A 26,355-nucleotide genomic window follows, 5' to 3' on the forward strand; every position below is an offset into this window, starting at 1 on the left:
GATTCATGCTGGACACTTGGTGTTCTCTGGTGGAACACATGCTTCCTTTGCTCTTGCTAGTGAGATGAAAGAGCTTTTGGGGTAAGATCTGACCTGCTACAGTATGTGCAAAATCCGAGTTTGACACTGAAAGAGCACTGACCATTGAGTGCACCTCACCTTCGTTTTGGGCTAATGTTCTTTGCATCTCTTAAACATGATGAGAGATGTTGTCCTCCATTGATTCTTACTTACACAGTTTCTGATGTTATTACTGTGATTCTTCTCCGCTTCCAGTGACAAACTATGTATTTTGTAACTACAGTAACTCTCAGTAACTGAGAATGAGGAGTCTGAGGAAACAATAAATGACACTATTTCTGAAAAGTCTAACATTATCCAGAATGGTTTAATAGTAAGCATTTGGGAAACTTCTTACTGTGGGACTATGGCTTAGCACTTAATCTTTTTTATTATAACAGTTTGCCATGATTTTTCAGACAATTTTTTTTTCAACAGCAAAAATGCTGTTTCTTCTGAAAAGTTATTCCCATTATTTTCTTGAAGTTAGGTGTAATACTCTTTTTATAAAGTTTTATCAATGCAATCAGTTCAGTCAACTCATTATGCCATTGAGGTGACTTGTGTGTTCCTACTTTACAGTTTATGGAGTATAAATACTGTATGTGACTCAAAGCTTCTACATATCAATATTCCTGTTGGTGATACTTGAAAGATGCTTCATACATAGAAGAAAGCTTTGCACACAATTTCATATGTATCTAAGTAGTCAAATAAACTCTGAGGTATTTTTTTAATTTTGTTTTTTTTCTCTCTTTTTTTTTTAACAAATATTTGGTTTTGACTGTTGAAAGCACAAAAGTGTGTACATGAGGGAGAGAGGATGGGACCTTACATGAAGGTTTGATTAGTGGTGTCACTGATTCAATCAGGTGGTGTGAAGAGTGATCAGACTGGAAAAAACCTAGCTGTTTGGATCTATTACTTTTCCTGCCCAAGGGCTAGAAAGGAGGAATGCAACAAAGGGGTTTGGACTACTTAATGGAGGATGCAGTAATTTGCTCTTAAGCTACGACTGGAGCTTCAAAATAACAGCTTAATTGTTACTAAACTCTCTGGCTTTGTTTTAATAACGTGAATCTGGGTGAGCTGCTTTGACCGCTTCTGAGGGCTTTCATTAGGGTTTCAGCATGCAGACTCTGGACAGCTCTTTTGGAGGGTGAAGGAAATAGTTCACCTTTTTTGTCCTTCAGAGGTGTTGGCTCACTTATTTTCTGTGACATCTGATGTACAGTTTCTCCTCCCCTAACCTCTGAGGGAACATCAGATACATGTGAAAGTGACTTGGAACGTAAATCGTTCATTGTTCTGTAACGTTGTTGAGGATTATAGCCATTAGAAGTGGTTCCCAGGGCAACCCTTCTGCCCAGGACAGAATTACCTCCTAGTAGAGTTCATGGGGGTTTGCCCAGGCTGGAGTTCTGCAGCATCCTTTGGGGTATGATGCTTTGATCTCTCATGACTCATCATCTAGAACAGCTTCTACATTTATTTTCCCCTTAGTTCACATGGGTAATATGTAAAATTTATTATTTCTGGGCTTTGCTATGACTCAGATCAGAAGGTTTTCTGCAGTTCAGTTAAAGTTTTAAAACTTTAGGTCTGGTTATGGAGTGAGAATTAGTATAGAAAGGAGGAAAAGATATACAGAGTAGCATGAAGACATTTAGTCATGTCCATACCCAGTGCTACAGTGACAACAACAGTACAGGAAGACTACCACAAGATTTCTTCCCAGAAATACCAAGCTCAGTTGTGCTTGTTAGGATTGTGATGCTAGCCAGTCATCCTATCAGAAATTACGTATTTTCCTTGTGTTAAATGTCATGCTGCTGAAATCATAGCTGTTGCCCACGTGTAGTAAGTTCACAGCCACTGGGTACTATGGCTGTGCTCTAACACTGTGATTCCACTAGCACATCCTCAGGTGAGGAGGGCCTATCATTCAAGCAGCAAAATGAATGCCAACAGTGACTTTTGCCCTCCACCTCCCTAAGCAGGTTCACCTAGCGCAGGTTACACAGGAACATGCCCTGGTGTGTTTTGAATTCCTCCATAATCTCTCTAGGCAGCCTGTTTCAGTGCTCTGTCACTCTCAAAGAATTTATTTCTTGTATTCAGATGGAACCTCTTGTGTTTCAAGTTGTGTCTGTGTCCTCTTATCCTGTCCCTGGGTACCACTGAAAATAGTCTGACCCCATCTATTAACACCTGACCTTAAGGTATTTGTATGCATTGGTAAGATCCCCCTTCAGCTGTCTCTTTTCCAGGCTAAACAGGCCCAGCTCTCTCATCCTAAGAGAGATGTTCCGGTCTCCTAATCATCTTTGTATCCCTCCACTGGACTTTCTTCAGTAGTGACTTGTCTGTCTTGTACTGAGGAGCCCAGAACTGGACACAGTACTCCAGATGTGGCCTTACCAGGGCAGAGTAAAGAGGAAAGATCACCTCAACCTGCTGGCCAAACTCCTGATGCACCCCAGGATGCCACTGGCCTTCTTGGTCATATGGGCACATTGCTGGCTCATGGTTAACTTGTTGTCCACCTGGACTACCAGGTTCTTCTCCGTAGAGCTGCTTTCCAGGGATCAGCCTGTTACCTGTACTGGTGCAGTGGTTGTTCCTACGTGCAGGACCCTATACTACTTCTCCTCCACATGCTTAGAGATGACATCCAGAATGAGCTGTTCCATCACCTTTCCAGGGATGGAGGTGAAACTGACTGCCATGTAGTTTCTGGGGTCCTCCTTCTTATCCTTTTGAAGACCGGAGTGACACCGGCTTTCCTTCAGTCTTCAGGTACCCCTCCTGTTCTCCATAACCTTTCAAAGATGATTTAGTGTGACTTAGCAATAGCATCTGCCACCTCCCAGGAAGGTAGTCCTCTAATAACAATTCTGTGGTCAGTGGCTGACTTTGGAAGCAGGTTTTTCTCTGAAGACAAATTGCATACCTGTAGGATTTTCTGAAGTTAAAGACAACTGTTAGTAGTAGGAAGAAAATGTTCCTATAAATGCTGTTTTGCTTGTTGACCTCTGTTTGACAGAAGGTCAAAGGAGTAACTGGCTGCTCTGCCTCCTCCATCATTAATGCACACTGTTTTGGCAGAGAAGCCTGATGCTTGACAATGTTAGACCACTCCTAAATTATCAGACAGCACCAGCTCTTCTGTGCAAAGCACAGCAAACCATTCAGATAAGGTAAATCCCACTGAACACTGAAGTGGTTATTAATTCTGAAGCAGTGCACAGAGTTTGCTTTTTCAGTGACAGAAGACATGCTTCGATGTTGGTCATAAACCAAACTGCAGTGAGATAGAGACTGCCTCAGAGTGTGTGTAGTTAGTGAGGCTTGACAGAAGGCGAGAGGGTGAGCAGTTGACTTCTGTTTTTAGGAGCTTACTTGAAGTTTTCTTCAGGAGAATTCAGGAAAGTCACTGTCCATTTAATATTTTCCTAAATATTTCCTAATTGTGTCTGAGGCTGGACATCCTGTTACATCAGATGCTGCTTTTGTTGAGTATTAAACTTTATGCCCCTGGGCATGATCAGTGCTTCTAGGATTTGCTATTTTCAGCTTCACATTCATGAAGTGTTTGTCTTCAGGCATCATCCAAACTTTGGAAGCTCTTCTGCTCCATGCTTTTTGCTGGGATGTCTTCCTGGCAGTACTAGAGAAAAAGAAGAGATTGGTTTTCCTTCACGTATGTATGAGAACCTATGGAATGAGCCCAGGATGGCGAACTAAGAGCTCCTGAACTCAAATGCTTCCTCTGCTATCAATTTTCTTGTTGGTCATGAGCAAATCCATTAAAATATCTGTGAGTTGGTGTACTCATACATAAATAAAAATGCCAAGATTTCTCTACTTTGTAGTGATGCTGTGAATTCTGAATAATTGAGTCCTCCTTCGTAGAAAAAGCTTTGAGAGGAACACATAGCAACAGCTTTGTGCGTAAGTTGAAATTACCATCCAGCTCTCCTAAACAGGCAGTTATAGCCATACACAGTAGGGAAAGATCCCCAGTCTTTACATCTGTTGGGAACCTGAGACTTAGCAAGCTCTGGGGTTTCTGCAGGGATAAGAAGAGCTAGGAGCTTGGCTTAGGTAGCTGTTGGTAGTGCTTTTTCGTTCTTGCTATCAGGCTCTGAAGTATGTGCTAGTAGCTGATTTGGGGACTTAAACAGGTATAGATCTGAGACTTGCAAAACTGGCTTTGCAGTGGGGTGGTGATGGTGACTGCTTATTATGCTAGCTGGGCCTATTAGTCATTAGTCAGAAAAGGATAATGTTTCCCACTTCTTAAAGTGATGGGTGACTGCATTCTTTCAAGGGAAAGGTCTGTGTTGGTCAGTTTTAAGATTGAGTTTTTACTCTGGTGATCTCTGTGAGGCTTTGAATATGTGTGTGTGTGAGGTGTCCCTGCCCATGGCAGGGGGGTTGGAACTAGATGATCTGAAGGTCCTTTCCAACCCTAACTACTCTATGATTTTATGATTCTATTCTATGTCAAGGGTCCAAGTCAATGTGGAGTTTTGTACAGGTCTTGGATTTCTGCAAATCCCATCTGTTGAGAATTTAGTTATGTGAATGTGCTAGAATATAAATAATGGGTTTAGATTAATATTGAGGAAGAAATGGAAGATTTAATTGCTTACATGTTCTAATCTGATTTCAGATTCTGATTTTTGCAAATCTCCTATTAAGTGAGTTAAAAATTAAACCTTGCAAGTCATGTCTAAATGAAAAGTTTGCAAGCGTATTCTAAATGCTGTTTTACATAACTATTATTTTATGCAGTTGCATTTTCACACTTGAACAGCTAGATCATCAATTCAAGTTAATATCACTTACTATATACAGGGTTTCCCATCCCAAGAAAACCAGGGTTTGATTTACTGCTTCATGTAACGTAAACCAAGGATTCCTGTTGACTTTGAGTCAGGCTATAAATTTAGCTATTCTGGGTTAGCTGTGTTACTATGCGAAGGCTTCTTGGTACACTACCACTATTTGAAGAATATAGAAGCTGTAAACACCACAGGGCAGTTTGTGGAGCCTTAAGAAATGTACAGCATAAAGGTCAAGAGCTAACAAGTAACAGGCCGTTCACCACTCTCTGGTCTTATAGACATCCATATGTCTAAAAGCATGTGGAGCTACTGTGAAACCTGCAGCCTACTCAGGGCTTTTTTCTCTTCATACATCATGGAGAGAACCTGCATCACTTTTCCCCCACCCTGCTGACTGGGGATTCTCCTGTGCTTTGTGGTCATAGACCTCATAAATGCCAGAACATACTAAAGGGTAGGACAGCATGGAAAAGCTGTGCTTGGTAAAAAGCCTTTCGTGTGGCCTGACACAAGCTACTGTGTTGTACCTTGGAGGAATACACATTCAAGCTTTTCAGTGATTGGAGTGTAGTCTGTGTTGTAAGGTAAGGTAAGATAAGGTAAGACTGGTAAACCAGTCATCCACATAGCCACTGGTAAACTGCTTAGGAATTAGTGGTTTGGAGAATACAGTTTTAGAGAGTATGTTGGTCTTGGGAGTTTTGTTGGACACATGGGTGGACAGATGTGACTCTGGATTGACCAGTGAACCCCAAAGAGATTTTAGTGTGTGATGATCTGCAAATTTGAATGTCTATCCAGAGCAGCCACAAGAGGGAGAAAAAAAACCCAACAACAAACCCCCACAATAATGTAAGAAATAGGTGACAATATCCCCGTGACAAGAAGGATACAAAGATGGATCATGTCCAGAATCCCATTTCTGACAAGGGTCAGCAGCACATGAGGAATCTGCAGTGGTTGCCTTAAATTATTCTTCAGGTTTCTAACCTACTCTGCCTTCTCCTTTATTTTGAGTAGACCAGTGGGATTCTGTCCTAAGTGGCTGAAAAAGTGTAAATGAGCCCTATTAATATGTCTTGTATTGAGTGAACAATCAACGCCTTCGCCCTCCTTTCCAGAGATGACAGATCTGTTTTCATTGCTTTGCACTGTGGGGAAAAGGCTCAGTCATAATAATTGCTTGACTCCCGCCCTCAACTGACGGGAATTACCCACAGGTACATAGACCATATTTTTTACTTGATTGTACCGTATTCCCTTGTGATGGATCAGGAGCCACTAAACGGGAATTATCAGTTGTTAAGCGCTGTGCTCTGTATTCCAGAACTACAATCAATACCAGACCTCCCTGCTCTAGGCTGGTTGAACACTGACACAAGCGTATGCACTCCTTGGTGTGGAGATTGATGACACGGACTCTGGCAGGGTATAGGCCAAAGACCTGTATTGCTTCACTAACAGGCTTTTTATACTATCGTTCCACAAGCATGCATCGTCAGAAACACTCTGATAGGGTACTTCTACTGCTACACTGATTGGTTCAATGTTGCTGCCACGCACTCCTTCAATCGCCAGCTGAGTTCTTCCACTGCAAGCCCCCTCCTCCACTTCAAGGACACAAGGCCAGCTCATCAAGGTTAAACTCGCTCTGGCCCTTATACAGTCCCACAATTCCCCCTTTTTGTTTTTCCACCACCAAAACTTGTTGCAGCATATTTTGCATCATTTTTTGCAAACAAGGTAACAAACATGGAACAATTAACATGATATATAAACACACCCCAACAAAGAACAAGCCCCCTTTTACCAATCATAACAGCCATCCTGTTAGGCCACGGTTCTGAAACATTGTTCCTAAGGCAAAAAACGTGTCATCCTGTTGTAACCTTTCTGTTCCATTAATTTTTGAATACTTGCATGAATAGATTGAGAGTGATCTGATAAATTCATACAACACATTCCGTCAAAGTACTGACACCCATGTCCATGTGCTAACAATGAGAAATCGATGGCTGCTCTGTTTTGGAGTGTAGCATGTCTTATAGAATCAATATCTGTTGCTAAGGCACTTAAAACTTTAGCCGTTTCATTGGTTTGTTTTCCTAACCAACAAGCAAGTTTGTTTAACTGCTTTAATGCTCTAGCAGCAGCTACTCCTGGCATGAAAAAACTGGCCACTATAATTTCTCCTCGATTCCAGAGATCACCATTATTGTTACAACTGGAGTCAAGTGTTGCTCGCTTTGACGGCCTCTGTGTAGCTGCAGACACTACCTAGAATATCGATTCCTTGTGGTTCCTGGGATGCAACAGGTAATGCATCATCCCACATATCAGATTCGTTAATACAAGAGGTAAAGTTCTTACATTTCTGTTGTTTTAACCCTCTTGTGATACCATAACGATACTACCATCAGACAAGGGTATTCCTATTAAACATGTATGAAATGGCTGTGCTGCTAGCTGCATTGAGGCGCAAAAGGTTGTTTGATTCAGTGTCCTAGCTAAAGTTACCCAAATGTTGGAGCTGTTCCATGGCATTAGCTGAGAGGTGTTGTGGGTTGTCAACCAATCGAGGATCATCAGGAGCATCAGTAGGACTGGAATCCAGTGCGGGGCACACACTCCTGGCTGGGATACAGTTTCGTCAGTTTGCAGAGGGCAGTTTCTCTTAAAATGTCTGGGCTTTCCTCAGCAAAAACAGGCCTTACTGTTGGCTTGCAGAGCTGTGGTGAGCACAGCAGCAAATTCTTCATTTTTATGGGTGACCGAACCTACTTGATCGCATGTTCTGATCATGTCAATCAGAGTAGGTTTCCGCAAGTCTGCAACAGTTTTTTACAATCCTCATTGGCATTTTCTATTGCCAGTTTGAGGAGCAGGGCTTCCTTTGCCTCTAGATTCTCTACTTGTTTTTGTATGGCATCTTGTAGTCTAACAGTAAACTACATAAATGGCTTGGAAGTGCCTTGTCTAATATTAGTAAATGTTTTTTTGCCTTTCCAGTGTGGAAGGGACCTTTAACATAGCCTGAAAGGCAAGGTCTGCTGACCTGAGTAAAATCTCAGGTGCTAATCTTGCTTGTAATTGTGGTGTCATAATGGGTGCTTCTCCCATTAGGTGCAGTATACCTGCTCCTACCAAGATATCTCTGGTCTGTCTCCCTAAGTAATCTGTGGACGCCATATCACGCAGCTCTCTCCAATGTGCTTTCCACGATACCTTCTGCTTAGGGGTAAAAAAATCAACTCAGCTAGTGCCTGTATATCAAAGGGAGTTAAAAGATGCCCTTTCACAACATTCTGCAATAGACTTTGTGCAAACGGTGATGCAAGGCCGTATTGCATAATTGTTTTTCTTAACTCCTTAACAAGGCCCCACTGTATGGATTGCCACTCATTAGGCCCTTGATTTCGAATAATCACTGGGAACGTGGCAGCCATTGCTGTTTCCCCTTCTGCCGCTGCCTTTTGGCACAATTGCTGCTAATGTGCCACAGGATCATAATCCATGACGGTTGTGGTTCAGTTGGCAGGGGGGCCACTTCCAGCCAGCTCTCTGAGTGGCGGGTCATTGTGGCATTGTGCAGGGGTCGTGAACCTGGGGAGACAAGGCAGCACAGTAGGAATCAGTAAGCCTATGTGGGGAGTCATGGAGGGCTGGTTGTGACCATGCAGGTGGCCTTCCCCACTCTGAATGGAGCTGACGGCTGGTGCCATAGCTGCAGCCACAGCCCCCCCCCGTGGCAACATGATCTTCCTTAAGCTGTTTTAACGAGTCAACGACCAAATTCCAGGTCATTAGGAGCTTTGTGACAGTATTATCACCCTTAATGGCCACATCCCACAGAACTTCCCTGCCTGTTCCTATGTCTCCAGGTGGAAAGCAGTCTGTGCATCAGCTGCTACGCCCTTGCTTTTTAACCAGGCAAGCAGCGAGTGGAGGGAATGTTTGTCATACTTAATTCTTATTTTGTCCAGAAGTTTTATAAAAACGCACACAATAGATCTTTCTCCGCTGAAATGTGTGATCCCATTCTGAGTTCCCAGCCACCCACCTGATCTCGGTGTTTGTGTGTCTGGACTGCAGCTCTCTGGTTCCGCTGCCTTTCTTCAGTTCAGCTGGGCTCTCCACCAGTTGCTCTATTGACCGTGATTCGGTCCCTGTTAGGGCACCATTTGTGGAGGTTGACGACACGGACTCTGGCGGGGTATAGGCCAAAGACTTTTATTGCTTCACTGCCAGGCTTTTTATACTATTGTTCTACAAGCATGCATCATCAGAAACACTCTGGTAGGGTACTGCCTTGTGTTCATGTGCTTCTACTGCTATACTGATCGGTTCAATGATGCTGTCCACGTGCTCTTTCAGGCACCAGCTGAGTTCTTTCCTTCCACCGCAAGCCCCTTCCTCTCCTGCCCTCCTCCACTTCAAGGACACAAGGCCAGCTCATCAAGGTTAAACTCGCTCTGGCCCTCGTACTGTCCCACACCTTAATGGTAGTTAAATGTGTTCAGAATAGAGTAACAGACCCAAGCAATTTGGATGTGACATCCAGAGCCTGTGTAGTTGAACTCACTTAGAGCAGGCAGCTCAGGAATGTGCATAATCAATTTTTAGTATTTCTAAGGATGGAGATTTCACAGTCTCTCTAAGCCCTTCCTAGTGTTTGAGCATCCTGGAGATGAACTATTTTTTCATATAGAATGAGTATTTCTTGTATTCCAGCTGTATCTGTTGCAGCATATTTTTCTTTTACAGAAGGATTTGTCCCTGTCTACTCTACGGTTTCCCATTAAGCTGTTCCAGAGAGCAATGAGATTTTCCCTCAAGCTGTGTCTCCTTAAGACAGAACAAACCCAGCTCTAGCTTTTCCATACACATCACCTACTCTAGCACCTTGAGTGTTGTGGTTGTTCTTTGTTAGATTTACTCCAGTATGTTAAAGCCATTTTTATCCAGGGAAGCTTAATATCGGACAGAGTACTCCTGATGTGATCTGTCAAGTGTCCATTAGATAAAGAATTCCTTCCTTCAGCCTGCTGGCTGCATTCTTGCTAATACAGCTCAGGATGTGGCTGGCCTTTCCTGGAATAGCTAACTTGTGCTCAACTTGTCTGTGGGGGCCCTCAGGTCTTCTGTAAAACTGCTTTTGTGCCAGTTGGCTCCCAACTTGTACTGTTGCATGGAGTAATTAGTCTTACTCTTTGCTTGCAGGAGTATATAGACACATAGTTTGCTTACTTAAATACAAACACGTATTACTGCCACCTTCAAATTGCCTGGAGTTTTAATAAGTTCATTCTGTGATACCCTTAGTCAAGACAGCAAAATTCTCTGCTTAAAGCAGACCTGTGACTTGAGGGTGATGAATGTTCCTGTTGCAACACTGCTATTTTGTCACCACTGTTTCATGCTGTGAGGGCACAGATTTTAACATGTAGTTATTTTTTCAAGAACAGCTATGACAACAGGTATTTTCACTTCAGTTTTGTACTAATAAATTCTGGCTAATCTGTATAAGCAATAGTAAATGAGACAAAATGAAGCAGAAAAATGCTATTAATGTCTGTGGAAATAATGTGAGCACTTGCTTTGTGCAGCAGATTGTAAACGATAGCTTGACTGCCTGTACCATCCCGTTATTCATGATGAGACTCACTTTCACAACTGGGAGTTGGGAAAATGCTGCAGTAAGGAGTGGGAGGGTCAGTATATACTCCCTTGTAAGTACCATTTTCTCACAGATGATAATGGTAGGAATGGGCTACAGACAGCCCTCCTGCAAGCTTTACTATCACTGTCCTGTGTTTCTTATGCTGAACGGAACTGCAGTACACAGTTGACTCGAGGCACGTGAGCACAGTACAGCAACAGAACTGGTACTGAGTGACAGTGGAAGCCCAGGTACTGAGAAGCAGAATTCCTGCTCACACAAAGAATTTTTCTGGTATTCGAGTGGTGCCTCCAGTTGCTGAGACATTAGTTCAGTTGTTTTCCTTACTGTACCTAAGATTTTTTTCTTAATAAGGAAATACTTCATGTTACATGCTGTAAATAATTCCCTTACATTTCTTTGCTGTATGAAAAAGATATGCTTGTCAAGTACAGATTTTCTGGGTAAGGTGATGTTGTGGTTTAAACCCAACCAGACAGCTCGTTCACTCACTCCCAGCGAGTGGTGCAGGGCTGGAAGCAGTTGAGGCCTGCGTCCCGCCCCCCCCAACGGCTCACCCCTTCCCTGCTCCTGGAGGGATGGGGAGGAGAATCGAAAGAATGCAAATCCCACGGGTTGAGACAAGAACAGTCCAGCAACCAATCACAAATCACCACCGCTACCACCAATGACAACAATAAGAGAAAATAACAAGGGAAAAGAGTACAATACCACCCGCCAAAAAACGAGTCCAACCAGAAGACCCCATGTCCTTCCGGGTAACTCCCAGTTACCCCCCTGGGGCATGACATGCTGTGGTATGGAATACCTCCTTGGCTAGCTTGGGTCAGGTGTCCTGTCTCTGCTTCCTCCCGGCTTCCCCTCCTCCCTGGCAGAGCATGAGCCTCACAAAGTCCTTGGTCAGGGTAAACGTTACCTAGCAACAACTGAAAACATCGGTGTTATCAGCACTGTTCCTAGGCTGAAAGTCAAAACAGCGGTGCACCAGCTACCAAGAAGGAGAAAAACTGACTGCTACTGCTAAACCCAGGACAGGTGATCAAACAGGCAAAGTTCAGAGACATGTTTGCCAGCAATATCATTACTCATGGTTACGGACATAATGTTTTATGTGGGCTTCCCTCATGCTCTAAAAGGAGGACACTTCATGTGGCACTATCATCTGCTTGGTATCTCTCAGTTGAAAGAAAGGGGCAGCTCTGTCAGAATTACATCCTGATGCCTGTCTTAAATTGCCTGGTAGATGGATTAAGGTGGTATTAGCAATGAATATTGATACTAATATTTGGGAAATGTTGGTTTCTTTCTTAGCGATGTGTACATGATTGTCATGTTGTGAATAGTAAGGTTTTCTATCATTCTCTTAAAAAGAATGTGAAGTGTCTTACAGCAGTGTCTTTAAATGTACTTTTCCTAGGCTCCACTGCATACTTTTGCATGGTCCCTGTGGTGACAGTGCTGCCATGAAGCTGAAACACAGCGCTGAAGTTCTACAGTACTGAGGACTCTGCCATGAATTCTCTTGATAGCCATATTACAAGAGAGGCTGTACATAGCATGCCATGATATATAGTTGCATAGAATATTAACAGTGCTATGGCTTTGCTTAGAAATTTCATGACAATGTTAAATCTCTTCTTGGCTGACTGCTGAGTAGTTCTTCCATTTCCCTTTTTCCCCAGCGCGAGATGAGAACATGGCCACTTTCCGTGGCTCTGAATACCTTTGCTATGACCTGTCACAAAACCCCATCCAGAGCAGCAGCGATGAGATAACTCTCTCCTTCAAGACATGGCAACGCAACGGGCTCATTCTGCACACTGGCAAGTCAGCTGATTATGTCAACCTGGCCCTGAAAGATGGTGCGGTCTCGCTGGTCATTAACCTGGGGTCTGGGGCCTTTGAGGCCATTGTGGAGCCGGTCAATGGCAAATTCAATGACAACGCATGGCATGACGTTAAGGTGACACGCAACCTGCGGCAGGTAATGGTGAAGGGAAGAAAATGCTGGGGAAAATTTTGTTCTGTTCTATTGGGACAGGCACATGGGAGAGAGTAATGGAAAAATGGGGATGCTCAGTGGAATTGCTAGAGTTTCTTCACCTTTTCGGATCTTGGTATCTAAAGGGCAGTGAAAAAGCATTGGTTGGTGGGAATTTATCCCTGTTGCGATATCTTCATTTCCACTTTATGATTTTTTTTTTCCCAGTTTAATAATAGAAACTTGTGGCATTGCTTTCATCTCCCTTTTCTTTTTCTCTTTTTCTGTTCTCCCTTTTTATTTTATTATTTCTTTAATTATGATTTAATCTTATCAGTAATATTCATGTTGCATTTAATTATTGTGGGAACAGTAATTTTTTTTCCTGCAGCCAACACTCTCCACTTCTCTCCTTTTTGTTTCAGTTTTGTTAATTGGTTTAACCATTGCCATGATGTCATAATTCTAATTCTGAAAGTCTTTTGGTTTAAATTTACTTTTTCTTTTGTGTGCGAATGTGAGTGTGCAGGTATGCAGGCTGGTGGGTACGTGTGTAATTATGTTAACTTTAAAGCTTTGGAATTAATTGGCTGGAATCTTTCTGAGTCTTCTTGATTCTCTGTTCTTTTCTTCTTTTTAAATCCCCCCTCCTTCTTCCTATAATGAGATTCTACTTTATTTCTTGTCTCTGCCTATGAGACTCTTCTGTTGGCTGTGAGGACTGGAAAAGTGGAAGGATCAAAAAAACAAGCAAACCCAGATCAATCCAGCACGCTACAATTCCACTTTGGAAAAGTTTTTCTGCTTTTACCACTGTAATTTTGCACATCTGCATGCTACTTTTTCTAAGCAGACAGCTCTATCAGGTGATGTATTTGGTAGTAGGCTAGTCTTACAACCCTGAAACTTTCCTCAGGAAATATAAATTCAGACATAAATAGATAAGATAAAATTAAATATCCTTGCTCTGAAAGCTGGTAAATACATCAAGTCACTAAGGCCCATCCACTGCACGATAGATGAGGTTTACACTGTGAATGGGAGTTATTTGGTGTCTTGCTGATTGGCAGCGGCATCAGAAATAGCTTATAAACTAAGACTGTAAAATATTTTTTTTTTAAATAATATGATCTGTTTATTTGCTCCTTAATGTGAATATTAACACAACCCTTTTTATTTAAGTTTATACAATCTCATTTGCTGAGAAAATAGTTTTTGTGGTAACATTTTACGGTAGCTAAGATAACATGTATCTGACTACAGGATAATTAGTGTCAGAGATCAGAAACAGTCTCCACTAGCAGATGACAGTGGATGATTATCTATTACATGGATTTCATATCTTTTAAATATTTGGGTTTGAGGCTGAAGATATTTGTCTTTCTCATGTGAACTCCTCTATTTCTACATGTTCAGGATATCAGATTGACAAAAAGCCTGTCATTGAACTTTCATGCAACTGCAGGGCTCTTACTCATGGTAACATGAGTCTGTTTTCAATAGTTTATATGCAGATGCAAATATAATTTCTCATGCAGTGGATGGGTCTTAATGATCCTATTTTGTTCAAATGTTCCCACTAGTCCAGTAGAAGGAGAGGCACCAGCTGGCTGAGGTTTATCAGTCAGGAATATATGGCTTTATTTGATGCATTTTTTAATTTTTAGATGGTTTCAAAATGGCTGGTCTCTCAATATCTCAGTGTAGCTTACTGGCCATTTTAGTTAATCATACATTTTAGGTTTTGTCAAAAATCAGTTTTCAATGGGAAAATGTGTCTAAAGCAAAATGCATACTTGCATCATGCCAGGATTGGTTTGAATCATGAAGCAGAAAGTGAGGAAGGGTGGCAGGCAAAACTATGAATGGGAAGCTCTTACTTTCATTTCCTACTCTTTCAGCTAGTGATTTTTGTTTTGTCTGTGGTTAAATGGAAATATGTCTGTGCCTCTTCATCTTTGCTTAGACCAGGACAGTGCTTTAGTGATTACTAGAAAGCAGGTGAGTCCCTTGCCAGTTAAGCAGCACTGCAAATTTTTAATCCTTCTGATCTATTCACTATGGATGATATTTTCATGTCATCCTGAATTCTTAAAGGGTCCAGCTTGACTGGTTGAGAGGATGTTTTAGTAAGACAGCTGTGCTCTTTCCAAAGAAAAGCCAGTCTTGCAATCATATTAAAAATAGGTAGCAGGGATGATGTGAGGTCCAATTCTAGGATAAGCATGACAGAATACAGTTCAATTAATAAATATCAGTAAGGCTGGAATTTTTTTTGAGTCACCTTTTCCTGGATACTTCCATTTTTTACTTCTGAACAAGTTCAGTCTCAAAATTAAGATGTTGGCCCAGAACTTAAACCTTCACAGAATTTGGAATTGATGAGGCCTTGAGAAGAAGCAGGATTGCTAGTCCTGAAAGTCGTCATCCAGAAACTGTTGGTAAGTTTAGCCACAGTTTTCAATAAGGAGAAACCTTGAGTACTGCAGCTTTCCTGTCAGGACCTGCGTATTCTTACTTTTTATTGATATTACTGGGAAAGGCAAAGTCTTAAAAACCTTCAATCTTCAAGATAAAGAGTTTGGAAAAGACTGAAAACTTTAATTACTATAATTAATACCTGCTATGGACATTTTTCAGGATGCAACTAAGAAGGGTTACTCTATATCTTGACCTTATAAATGCTTAATTTAACAACAACAACAAAAAGGGATAAAGATACTATTCTAAAAGAACATGATAAAGGAGGTTTGTTTTGCTCCATTTTGACTGTAGCTTCCAGCAGCTTATATATCCAGAGTTTGCCTGTGTAGAAGAGAGTTCTTCTCTATCTGTAAAATACTTCACTATTTTTTAGACAGACTATAAATATGTGAAGTCTCTTTGATACCTTCATATAGAAAATGTAATAAAGGGTAAAGATTATTTACCATTAGTAAAATCATAGAATAGTTAGGGTTGGAAAGGACCTTAAGATCATCAAGTTCCAACCCCCTTGCCATGGGCAGTGACACCTCGCTCTAAACCATATCACCTAAGGCCTCATCCAACCTGGACTTGAACCCTGCCAGGGATGGAGCATTCCCAACCTCCTTGGGCAACCTATTCCAGTGCCTCACATTTTGTCCTTTTTTTTGCCCTTTAGTGTAATAAATGCAATAAATTTACCCTTTATTGCATCCAGTATGATTTTGTATATTGTAAATAATTTTGTATTTAAGAAATTAACTACTCTGCATCTTTCTTCATGTAAATTTACCTGTGAAGTTGCAGTGTAATATAAGTCACTTGGAAGTCTTGTTTCCAGCTGGGGTCATGTTTTCCCAGAAAACCCCACCCCAAACCAATGAAAAAAACCCAACTAAACCATTGCCTCTAAATAGCAAAGCTTTATAAGGAAATCAGTATGGTCCTTGTAATTGGTTGAAAACATTGCACTGAGGATAAATATATTTCTCTTTAAAGTGAACTTAGATAAATAAATTAGAAATCCCAGGAATATGATCCAAAGCTAAAACAATTCCAGGTAAATGGGCTATCAGCAGCTTCAGGATGCCATCTAGTCTTTTCCTCTGCTTTTTCTGGGGCTGGGAGCAGGAGGAGGAGGATTTGCATAATTTTTTGGCTGTTACCAGAATTCGAGCAGAACTTTAACTAGCTGGACTTTTGCCCAGTACTTTTTTTGAGTTGTTAAATGTTTTGTAGCTAAGCTAGGAGAGTACTAAATGCTGAGGTTTGTTTTTTTTTGGGTTTTTTTTTTTTTTTTGATCAAATAGCTATCGCAGCAACTAATCTCCTTAGAGACAAACCAAGCGAACCCACAGATTCCCTTGAGTAGTGATTGTTAATGTCAAAGCAAATCTTCTTGTTTGTTTATCTTATTATTTCAGTTAAATCTAAGCCCCCATTCTGCCCTGTGAGGAACCTTTACTTAGAAATAGGATCATTGCTATATTTTACCAGGGCTTTCAGAGCATGCTTAGGGCAATGTGGCCTGGTGGGAGGAGGAGGAGTGGAAGAGACTGAACATCAGGCTTCCCATGTCTGTCTTCAGGTCTGCTGCTGGCATTATCGCATTTTCAGCATGCTCTTCCCCCTGTCCCATACTTCAGTTCCCTTGTTTGTAAAAATGGATGCACTTACACAACATGTTACTGAGAGTAAGACTTCCTTGATGAGGAATTCTGGAGTTTGTGCTCATTATACCCAAGTACAGAATATTGCTATTTCATTCCCATACGTGAATAGACTTGGGACATTATGTTCAGTGTCACGAAGTTTTTACAAACTCTCTGAAATTTTCAAGCAGATAGTTTTTTTAATGTGAGGCAGCATGGAACTTGATTGTGTAATTTAGGATAGCCTTATCAACTTCAGTCACACTGGAACAAGGACTTGGAGAATCCACAGGCTGCATTTCCCTATTAACACTGAAGGTAGTCACAATGTAAAATCTACTATAAAGATCTTGAGTTCCCCACCTGCTAAAAAGCAAACAAGAAACAATGTGTATGTTTGAACAGTTGGCATCCTCATGCCTTGGGAAGGGTTAAGAAAACGTCTGCAAAGTTCTGCTAAACCCCAGTAAATGAACTGACTGATAAATTCTCCTAGCTTCTCCATAATATAGATGCAGTGTAACAGGAGAGACACTAAATCTTGTCAGTCTTCTTCTTCAACCTTGGCACAAAGCAGCACAATTCTTCCTACACAATTTGTTGACACATTTCTTCCTACAGTATGAGAGATTCAGTTCCTATACTCTTCGATGACAGAAGAGAGTTACAGGCAAGCAGCCAAGCACAGGCATATTTGTGTGCTTCTGAAAGTCACAAACTCCCCTCTGTAGAAACCTGCAGACTGGGAAACTTGGAAGGAAGGCTCAGAATCTTGGACTCGTCTTCATCTGTGTCCTCCAGCCAAAGGAAATATTTGCCTACTTGTGATACTCTGCAACACTTGAGGGTAGTGAGGCTTGGAAGAGGAGCAGGAATATAGGTGGGTGGTGATGGATGGAAGGAGGGAGCTGTGGTTGGGTTTCTGCTGAAGGGGTGAACTGTGTACTCTGTGTGTGTATTTCTGAGGGTAAGGCTCTTGTTTGAGGGAAGCACCTTGATGGGCATTTGCAGAGTAAGTATTGTACTGTTTTAACTTTGCTTCAGTCCTGGATAATGTGTGTGAGGGTTGAAGTTAATGACTAATACCAGGGCGGGAAGACTAGGCAGCACCCTTCTTTAAAGTCTAGGATGGCATGGTTCCCCATGAAGTCCTGGTCATGTTGTCCTTTCTCACTTTGTGTGTCTCAGGTGCCCCATGCCTTTTTTTGAAAGACTAACACTAGACCATTCATGCAATGTGTCATTTTTACTAACCAACTAATGTACTAACACCCTAACGACTCATCTTTGCTTTTAGTTATTTTAATTAACAATCGTTCTGTTCACAATTTTTTAATTTCCTTTCTTCCCCCTTTTCCGCAAAGCACTCAGGCATTGGACACGCTATGGTAAACAAACTACATTGTCTGGTAGATATCATTCTTATTGTCTCTTTTTTTGGGTTTGCCGTGTGTTACCTGCCTTTTCCTCTCCCTACCCCCTCTTTTTCCCCCTCCTTTATACTTACTTCTTCCTTTAATTTTATTTTGATTTAATTTAAGTCACTTTTATTTTTTTTTTCCTCCCTCCTTTTTTTTTTTTTTTCCCTCTCCTTTCTTTTTTTTAATGGAAAAAATGAGCGACAAAAGCAACTTGAACAAATCTTCTGGAAATGGGGTTTGGACATTGCTTTTACTGGTTTCTTCACCTCCCACTTTAGTTCTTCTTTTCAATTCCCGTGATAAATTACTGGGTTTTTTGTCCCTGGCTTTTGGGTTCAGCTTTCTCTCTTTCACTTTGGTTTTCATTTTGCTTTTTTCTTCCCTTTTGGTTTTTATTTTTTACTCTGAAGGTTTCTAGATCAGAACCATTGCAGGGCCTCTAGTCCGTGGTGGTAAAGGCTCTCTTTTTCTCTCATCCCTTTGTTGTGGCAATGGCTATTACAGGCAAGCTGGCCAGAGTTGTCCTCTTTCTCCTGAATTTCCCCCACTTCCCTCCCTCCTCTTTGTCTCCTCCTCCTCCTCCTCCCTCTTGCACTCTCTCTCACTTTCTTTCTCTCTCTCTGACCTCTACCTGCCATGGCCGACAGGAGCTCAGCCAGTTGTTTGTTTCAGTCCACACTCTGCATGGCATGTCCACGTCTGGTGACTCGCCTGTCTCCTCCTGGCCTCGATCTATTTTCCTCCATCTTCCCTTGAAGCCACTAACAATATTCAAGCAAAGCACATCAGATTCACTTGCTCCTCTGCCTCCCTTCCACTCCTCTTCACCCTCCATGTGTTTGGGGTTAGAGGTTTTGGGGACATTTCTGGTTTGCTTTGATTTTTTTTTTTTTTTAATTATGGGGTTTGTTTGGTATTTTTATTTTTGATTGCATGTGAGTGTGAAATAGTTTTCTCTCTTTCTCCTTATCCCTCTTTCTCTTATCTCTTTTCCTTGCCATCTTTCTGGGCTTCCAGATATATTGGCATGACATGTCAAAGTGCAGTGTGTGCACGCTTTGTGTTTGTTTTCTTTCTTTCTCATCTCTGCTTCTGTCACACTTGTTGGTGTGTGGTTGGTTTATTTTGTTTTATTTTTATTTATTTCCTATTTGTATTTTGGTTATGAGTTTTTAGTACTTTTATTTTTTAATTTCCCTTTTTTTTGGGGGGGTGGTGGGTGTGTGTCTCTCTAGGTACATGGCATGCACATCCATAATGTATTGAAAGTGAGATCCCTCTCACCCTTCCCTGAATGCATGATCGTCAGTGTGCCGTGAGCAAAAGAAACATTAAAAATAAAAAATACCAACCTCGTCTTCATTAGTGTTTTTTTTTTTTTTACTAACAACCATAACTAACTGTAATAAAACAAATAATAATTAATCATAAAATCAGCTAATATGAGAAATCTCTTTCAAGGACAGCTCCATTTTCTGGCCTGAATAGATGGAAAACATCTTGATGGGTAGACTGCCAGGTCAGCCTGGCCATGCTAGTATACCAGAAAGAGGACAAGCAGATGCTGGAGCTTTTCCACTGTGGGTGAATCAGACCAGAAAATGGAGCTTGGCTTAACTAAAAAAATACGTGCCAAATCTCAACAAAATCCTTAATAAAACTGACATAAAATTATAGGGGAGGTAACTGCTTCTGTTCAGAATTGTAAGGTCATTGCTGGGATTTTCTTTGTCCATTGTGTCCTTCAAACAGGTGACAATCTCTGTGGATGGCATCCTTACCACCACGGGCTATACACAGGAGGACTACACCATGCTTGGTTCGGATGACTTCTTTTATGTTGGAGGGAGCCCCAGTACTGCTGATTTACCTGGCTCTCCAGTAAGCAACAACTTCATGGGCTGCCTCAAAGAGGTAAATACTTGAAACAGATTCTTGTTTCTGTGCTTTTGGTTTCTCAAAGTCATTCCTCCTTCCTGCTTTTCATTTACATACTCAAGGTCTTTCCCTGATGCTGAATTTTACAGTGATACTGCAACAGCTCTGTAAGGATTAACTTGTAATTCAGCTGGACTGAAGGCATTAGCTGCAGAACTCATGAATTTATGGACAGAATCAGACTTCTAGTGCTTGGATTACAGGAAAAATACTCATGGTAGTTGGTAGAGGTGTCTTGTCTTCTCTAAAGTGTTAACCATTTAGAAGAAAGTATTAGAATTTTCTAGGCATTAAAGGAATAAACATTAAAAAGAAGATAAATGGCGTTTGATTACTAAGCAGTATTTTTGGATTAAAAAAAAAATCATAATCAGAAGCTTGTTTAGGATATTTTTTAAGGGCCTGGATTTCACCTAGGTGTATAGTTAAAATGTCAGTTTTCCAGGAAGATAGAGAGTTAGAATAAAGCAGAAAAATGAATGTAGCATAAAACATATATATAAATTATATGAGGAGATTGCAGCACGAGGGTATAATGGAGTTGTGGTAATGAAGTAACATGGAGTTGTGGTGTACTGAGTTAGTAACTTGCAGCAGCAGTTTCTGCATTCGTCATGAACAGTTAGCTGGCTTCCAAGCCCATATTGTCTCATGCTGACTGGCTGCCCTTGTCCTTAGTTAATCCACAGCTTCAAGAAAACCCACGTGTGACTAATAGAGTTTGAACTGCCTGGCTAGTAGCAAGAACTAGAAGAGTGTTTGGGGTGGGGTTGAGGAGCCTCAGCCTAAATATGAAACCTGGTGCAGTTGTTCAGCTATTAGGCTCTGCAGTCAGCTTTTGTCATCTTTCCTATCTCTTCTAACAGAACTGTGATAATCACTGTGATTAATGGTGATACAGACATTGAGATCTCCAAAATGTGCTATAGAAAGCTTACTGAAAAGCATGGTTAAGTTTTCTGCCAGTCAGCTTCTTAGATAGCCTGGAGTAAGTGTTTCTTGCAAGAGTTTTCTCCCTAATGGTGGTAATTCTGTTTTTCACAGGGTGTGGCTTGGTGGTTCCAAGTCCTTTGCAGCCTTGAGGGCTGTCATAATATGCTCTTTGTATGAACACTTAATATCGGAGGGAAGGCGGAGCTGAGTTTTCAGAAAGGAGTAATGGAAACAGCAATGCTGAGCTAGATGATGTCTCTGGCTGCAGCTGCCTGACTAGTTACCATCTTACTGATGCTTGACTCATGGTGTTGGGGGTTGTATGTTACGTGCCAATCTTTTGATGTGAGCAATGGCTGTCAAAGTCTAGAGCTGCTCTCCTGCTTGACCTCTGGATTAGTTAAGGGGATGCACATATGCTGGGAAACAAAATGTGAGCATCTTATATAGGAAATGAAACTACTCTGCTGAATACAAACTGTCATACAGAGATCGAATCCTTCTGTTTTCATCTGTAGAGCCTTGGGCCTGATTTTTGTAGGCACTGAGCATCCCAGTTTGATTGAAATAAAGAGGAGATACAGCTTCTTAGTGTCTCTTTAAATCAGGATCTTAATTTTATTTATGGATGCTCTGAACATAACACTTAGCTGAGGCCATTTTTATGTGTGCTTTAAGTCAAGCCAATGGAGCAGAGAAAGCGGTGACAAGAAAATCTTCAGCAGCTTTGTTATTTATATAATCATTTGTATTCTATTAGCTAGCACAATGTGCTAAGAGACGCTTACATAGCAGTCCCCTGCTTATAATGCTTTGTGAGAAGAAAAACCCAAGCAACCACTTAAGAATGAGAGGGAAGAGGAAGAAAACAGATAATCAGAATGTACCTTGTAATCTTCACTTGACTAGGCAGTGACAGAAGATGTTTTTTAGCAGCTGTCTCGACTTAATACAGGCTTGTGCTGACTGGATTTGAGCTATAGTCTACTTAATAGCAACCTACCCTTAGTAGCTGTCTGGTAATGCTTTCACCTGCTGTGAAAAATATGCCTAAAATGTACCTTACCTGGCCTCTGAGGTCAAATTTACTGTATGATACTAAACAACAGTGTAGCACAGGCCTGTCAGGGGTGCACCTGGAAGTGGGATAAATGGAAAAATGTAATATTTCAAATGGGAAGCCATGTTACTAATTAGCACTTGGTGTTTTCATTCCTCCATACCCCTTAGGCCACTGGATGAATTACAACAGGTGTCACTAGGAAGTGTAAGGAAACTGACTGTTGTGCTTTTCCTCATTCTGGTTTTGGCAAGCAGAGGTGACAGGGAACTGCAGTTAATGGAGAAAAAAAAGCACTTAGAGGACTGTCAGAATCCTAACAAAGTCCAGAAGTGCTCCCGTAACACCCACACCTGCACAGAGCAGGGTCTGAGCAGAATAGATAGCCTGCGTAGGCTGAGAAAGGTTCTTGTTGCATGTGTTATGAGTTATTCCCAGACATCAAAGCAGGCAGTGCTTTCATTAAGCGGAGCTTTGGATGAGTTGAGCTGAAAGTAGTTAGCCTTTTGAAATTCCTCACAGGGTTAGTTTCCTTTTCTTTCCTTTGTAAGGGATGAGAACACTGATAGCAAAGGTACCAGGATCACCCTGAGATCCACCTGAATTAGGGGATGGTTCTTTTGAGTGTTTTCTTTCTGTTTACTTATAATCGTAGAATCATAGAATAGTTAGGGTTGGAAAGGACCTTAAGATTATCAAGTTCCAACCCCCCTGCCATGGGCAGGGACACCTCACTATAAACCATATCACCCAAGGCCTCGTCCAGCCTGGCCTTGAACACTGCCAGGGATGGAGCATTCACAACTTCCTTGGGCAACCCATTCCAGTGCCTCACCACCCTAACAGGAAAGAATTTCCTCCTTATATCCAATCTAAACTTCCCCTGTTTAAGTTTGAACCCATTACTCTTTGTCCTATCACTACAGTCCCTAATGAAGAGTCCATCCCCAGTATCCCTATAGGCCCCCTTCAGATACTGGAAGGCTGCTATGAGGTCTCTACACAGCCTTCTCTTCTCCAGGCTGAGCAGCCCCAACTTTCTCAGCCGATCTTCATACAGGAGGTGCTCCAGTCCCCTGATAATCCCCAAGGCCCTTCTCTGGTCTTGTTCCCACAGTTCCACGTCTTTTTTATGTTGAAGACACCAGAACTGCACACAGTACTCCCAAGTGAGGTCTCACGAGAGCAGAGTAAAGGGGAAGGATCACCTCCTTTGACCTGCTGGTCACGCTCCTTTTGATTCAGCCCAGGATACGGTTGGCTCTCTGGGCTGCAAGCGCACACTGAAGCCGGTTCATGTTCATTTTCTCATCAACCAGCACCCCCAAGTCCTTCTCCACAGGGCTGCTCTGAATCTCTTCTCTGCCCAACCTGTAGCTGTGCCTGGGATTGCTCCGACACAGGTGTAGGACCTTGCACTTGGCATGGTTAAACTTCATGAGGTTGGCATCAGCCCACCTCACAAGCGTGTCAAGGTTCCTCTGGATGGCATTCCTTCCCTCCAACGTATTAACCGAACCACACAGCTTGGCGTCATCGGCAAACTTGCTGGGGGCGCACTCAATCCCACTGTTCATGTCAGTGATAAAGATGGTAAATAAGACCGGTCCCAACACTGATCCCTGAGGGACACCACTTGTTACTGGTCTCCAGCTGGACATTGAGCCATTGACCACAACTCTGTGTGCGGCCATCCAGCCAGTTCTTTATCCACTGAGTGGTCCATTCATCAAATTGATGTCTCTCCAATTTAGAGACAGGCATGTTGTGTGGGACAGTGTCGAATGCTTTACACAAGTCCAGGTAGATGACATCAACTGCTCTACCGCTGTCCATCAGTTCTGTAGCCCCATCATAAAAGGCCACCAAATTGGTCAGGCAGGATTTCCCCTTAGTGAAGCCATGCTGGCTGTCACCAAGCACCTTGTTGTTTTTCATGTGCCTTAGCATGCCTTCCAGGAGAATCTGCTCCAAGATTTTGCCAGGCACAGAGGTGAGACTGACTGGTCTGTAATTCCCTGGGTCATCTGTTTTCCCCTTCTTGAAAATGGGGGTTACATTTCCCTTTTTCCAGTCATCGAGAACTTCACCTGACTGCCATGATTTTTCAAATATGATGGCCAGTGGCTTAGCAACTTCATTTGCCAGCTCCTTCAGGACCCGTGGATGGATTTCATCAGGACCCATGGACTTGTGCGCGTTCAGATTTTTAAGATAGTCTCGAACCAGTTCCTCTCCTACAGTGGGCCCAAGGTCTTCATTCTCACAGTCCCTGCGTCTGCCTTCCAAGACTTGGGTGGTGCGGTCAGAGCCTTTGTCACTGAAGACTGAGGCAAAGAAGTCATCCAGAACCTCATCCTTCTCCATGTCCTGTGTAGCTAGTTCTTCTGTGAGCTTCCAGAGGGGGCCTAAGTTGCCCCTAATCTGTTTTTTATTTGCTATGTACCTGTAGAATCCCTTCCTGTTATACTCAACATCCCTAGCCAAGTTTAATTCTAACTGGGCCTTACCTTGCCTAACCTGGTCCCTAGCTTCCCAGACAACATCCCTGTACTCTTCCCAGGCCACCTGTCCTTGCTTCCACTTCCCATAAAACTGTTTTTTCATTTGAATTTTCCTCAGCAGCTCCTTATCCATCCAAGGAGGTCTCTTGGCCCTCCTGCTGCACTTCCTTCTAGTTGGGATGCAACACTCCTGAGCTTGTATCAGGTGATCCTTGAAGATCAACCAAGAGTCTTGGGCCCCCCTGCCCTCTAGGGCTATATCCCATGGAACCTTACTAAGCAGGTTCCTGAAGAGGCCAAAGTCTGCTCTCTTGAAGTGCTGGGCAGTGAGCTTGCTGCACGCTCTTCTCACTGTCCTGAGGATCTCAAATTCAACCATCTCGTGATTGCTGCATCCAAGGCTGCCCTGGAGCATCCCATTTCCAACAAGCCCTTCCCTGTTGGTGAGCACGAGGTCTAGCATGGCACCTCTCCTTGTCGGTTCCTCTATTACTTGCAGAAGGAAGTTGTCTTCAACACAATCAAGGAACCTTCTAGATTGCTTATGCGGGGCCGTACCGTCATTCCAACAGATATCAGGGTGGTTGAAGTCCCCCATGAGAACAAGGGCCTCCGAGCATGAAGTTGTTCACAGTATGTCAGAGATTGGAAGGGACCTCAAAAGATCATCTAGTCCAATCCCCCTGCTGGAGCAGGAACACCTAGATAAGGTTACACAGGAACGTGTCCAGGCGGGTTTTGAATGTCTCCAAAGAAGGAGATTCCACAACCTCCCTGGGCAGCCTGTTCCAGTGTTCCGTCACCCTCACTGAGAAGAAGTTTCTTCTCAGGTTTAAGTGGAACCTCTTGTGTTCCAATTTGTACCCATTTCCCCTTGTCCTTTCATTGTTTGCCACTGAGAAGAGCCTGGCTCCATCCTCGTGACACTCCCCCTTTATATATTTATATACACTAATAAGGTTTTCTCTGTCTATAGAGCGCTCCATCCACAGATTCCTCTTGATCAGCTGGTCTGTAACAGATCCCCACAGTAACGTCTCCCACTGCTGTTTTCCCTTTAACTCTGACCAAAAACTCTCTGTTAACTGCTTACCAGTCCCCAGACAGAGTTCCTTATTCTCCAGCCTATCTCTAACATAAAGGGCAACTCCCCCTCCCTGTCTGCCAACCCTGTCTTTTCTGAAGAGTCTGTAATCTTCCATTCCAACACTCCAGTCACAGGAGCCATTCCACCATGTTTCTGGGATGCCTATTGTATCATACCCCTGTAGATGTGCACACATTTCTTAATTCCTCTTGTTTGTTCCTCATGCTAAGGGCATTTGTATAGAGGCATCTGAGCTGAGCTCCAAATGAAGTTGGCTCATTGGCTGGAATATATCTACATTGCTCCGAGCATTTATTATAGGCGCTGGCAACTGACTGGGTGTGTTGGGAAAACTTCTGAAATGCCAGGTTATATCTGTGTAATGCAGTGCAGCATGGTATGAAAGAAACCTGAGCTGGCTTGAGAAAGCTAGAGTGCCTGTGGGGATCAGACTGACCCCCAGGAGCAGCCAGCTTTGATCACCGAAGAGGCAGAAATGTGTTAGTGCAGTGCTTGTGTGCCTGTAATGTTTCTCGTTCCAGAACTGGCTACAGGGAACTTATCTCTCTGCATAGGACAGCAGTGTATTTTATAAATTCCTGTAAGTTACGTTTTAGAATACTTTCTGTGGCCAAGAAGGATGCCTAGTCTCCCATCAGCCAGTACTGGAGGAGCTTGAGCTCTTAAGAGAAGTATTTTAAGTTAAGAAATTTAAACAGA

The 26,355-nt window shown here is 42.4% G+C and overlaps 1 protein-coding gene across 27 annotated transcripts in view; it reads left to right on the forward strand.

Moving 5' to 3' along the window:
- NRXN3 (neurexin 3) overlaps positions 1–26,355 on the forward strand; it is a 1,029,877-nt gene that overhangs the window by 255,354 nt on the left and 748,168 nt on the right. For all 27 annotated transcript variants that reach the window (XR_009727556.1, XR_009727557.1, XM_061367479.1 and 24 more), the window contains 2 exons: positions 12,276–12,577; positions 19,866–20,027. Coding sequence is in view for 25 of the 27 variants with exons in the window: in XM_061367479.1 (XP_061223463.1) it covers positions 12,276–12,577; positions 19,866–20,027 (464 nt within the window). In the remaining 2 variants the exon portion in view is untranslated. The remainder of the gene's footprint in view (positions 1–12,275; positions 12,578–19,865; positions 20,028–26,355) is intronic.

This window comes from Neopsephotus bourkii, unplaced genomic scaffold, assembly GCF_033783945.1.
Source record: "Neopsephotus bourkii isolate Nb327-2 ecotype Australia unplaced genomic scaffold, CSIRO-AGI_Nbou_v1 NB_1376, whole genome shotgun sequence".
NCBI lineage: Eukaryota > Metazoa > Chordata > Aves > Psittaciformes > Psittacidae > Neopsephotus > Neopsephotus bourkii.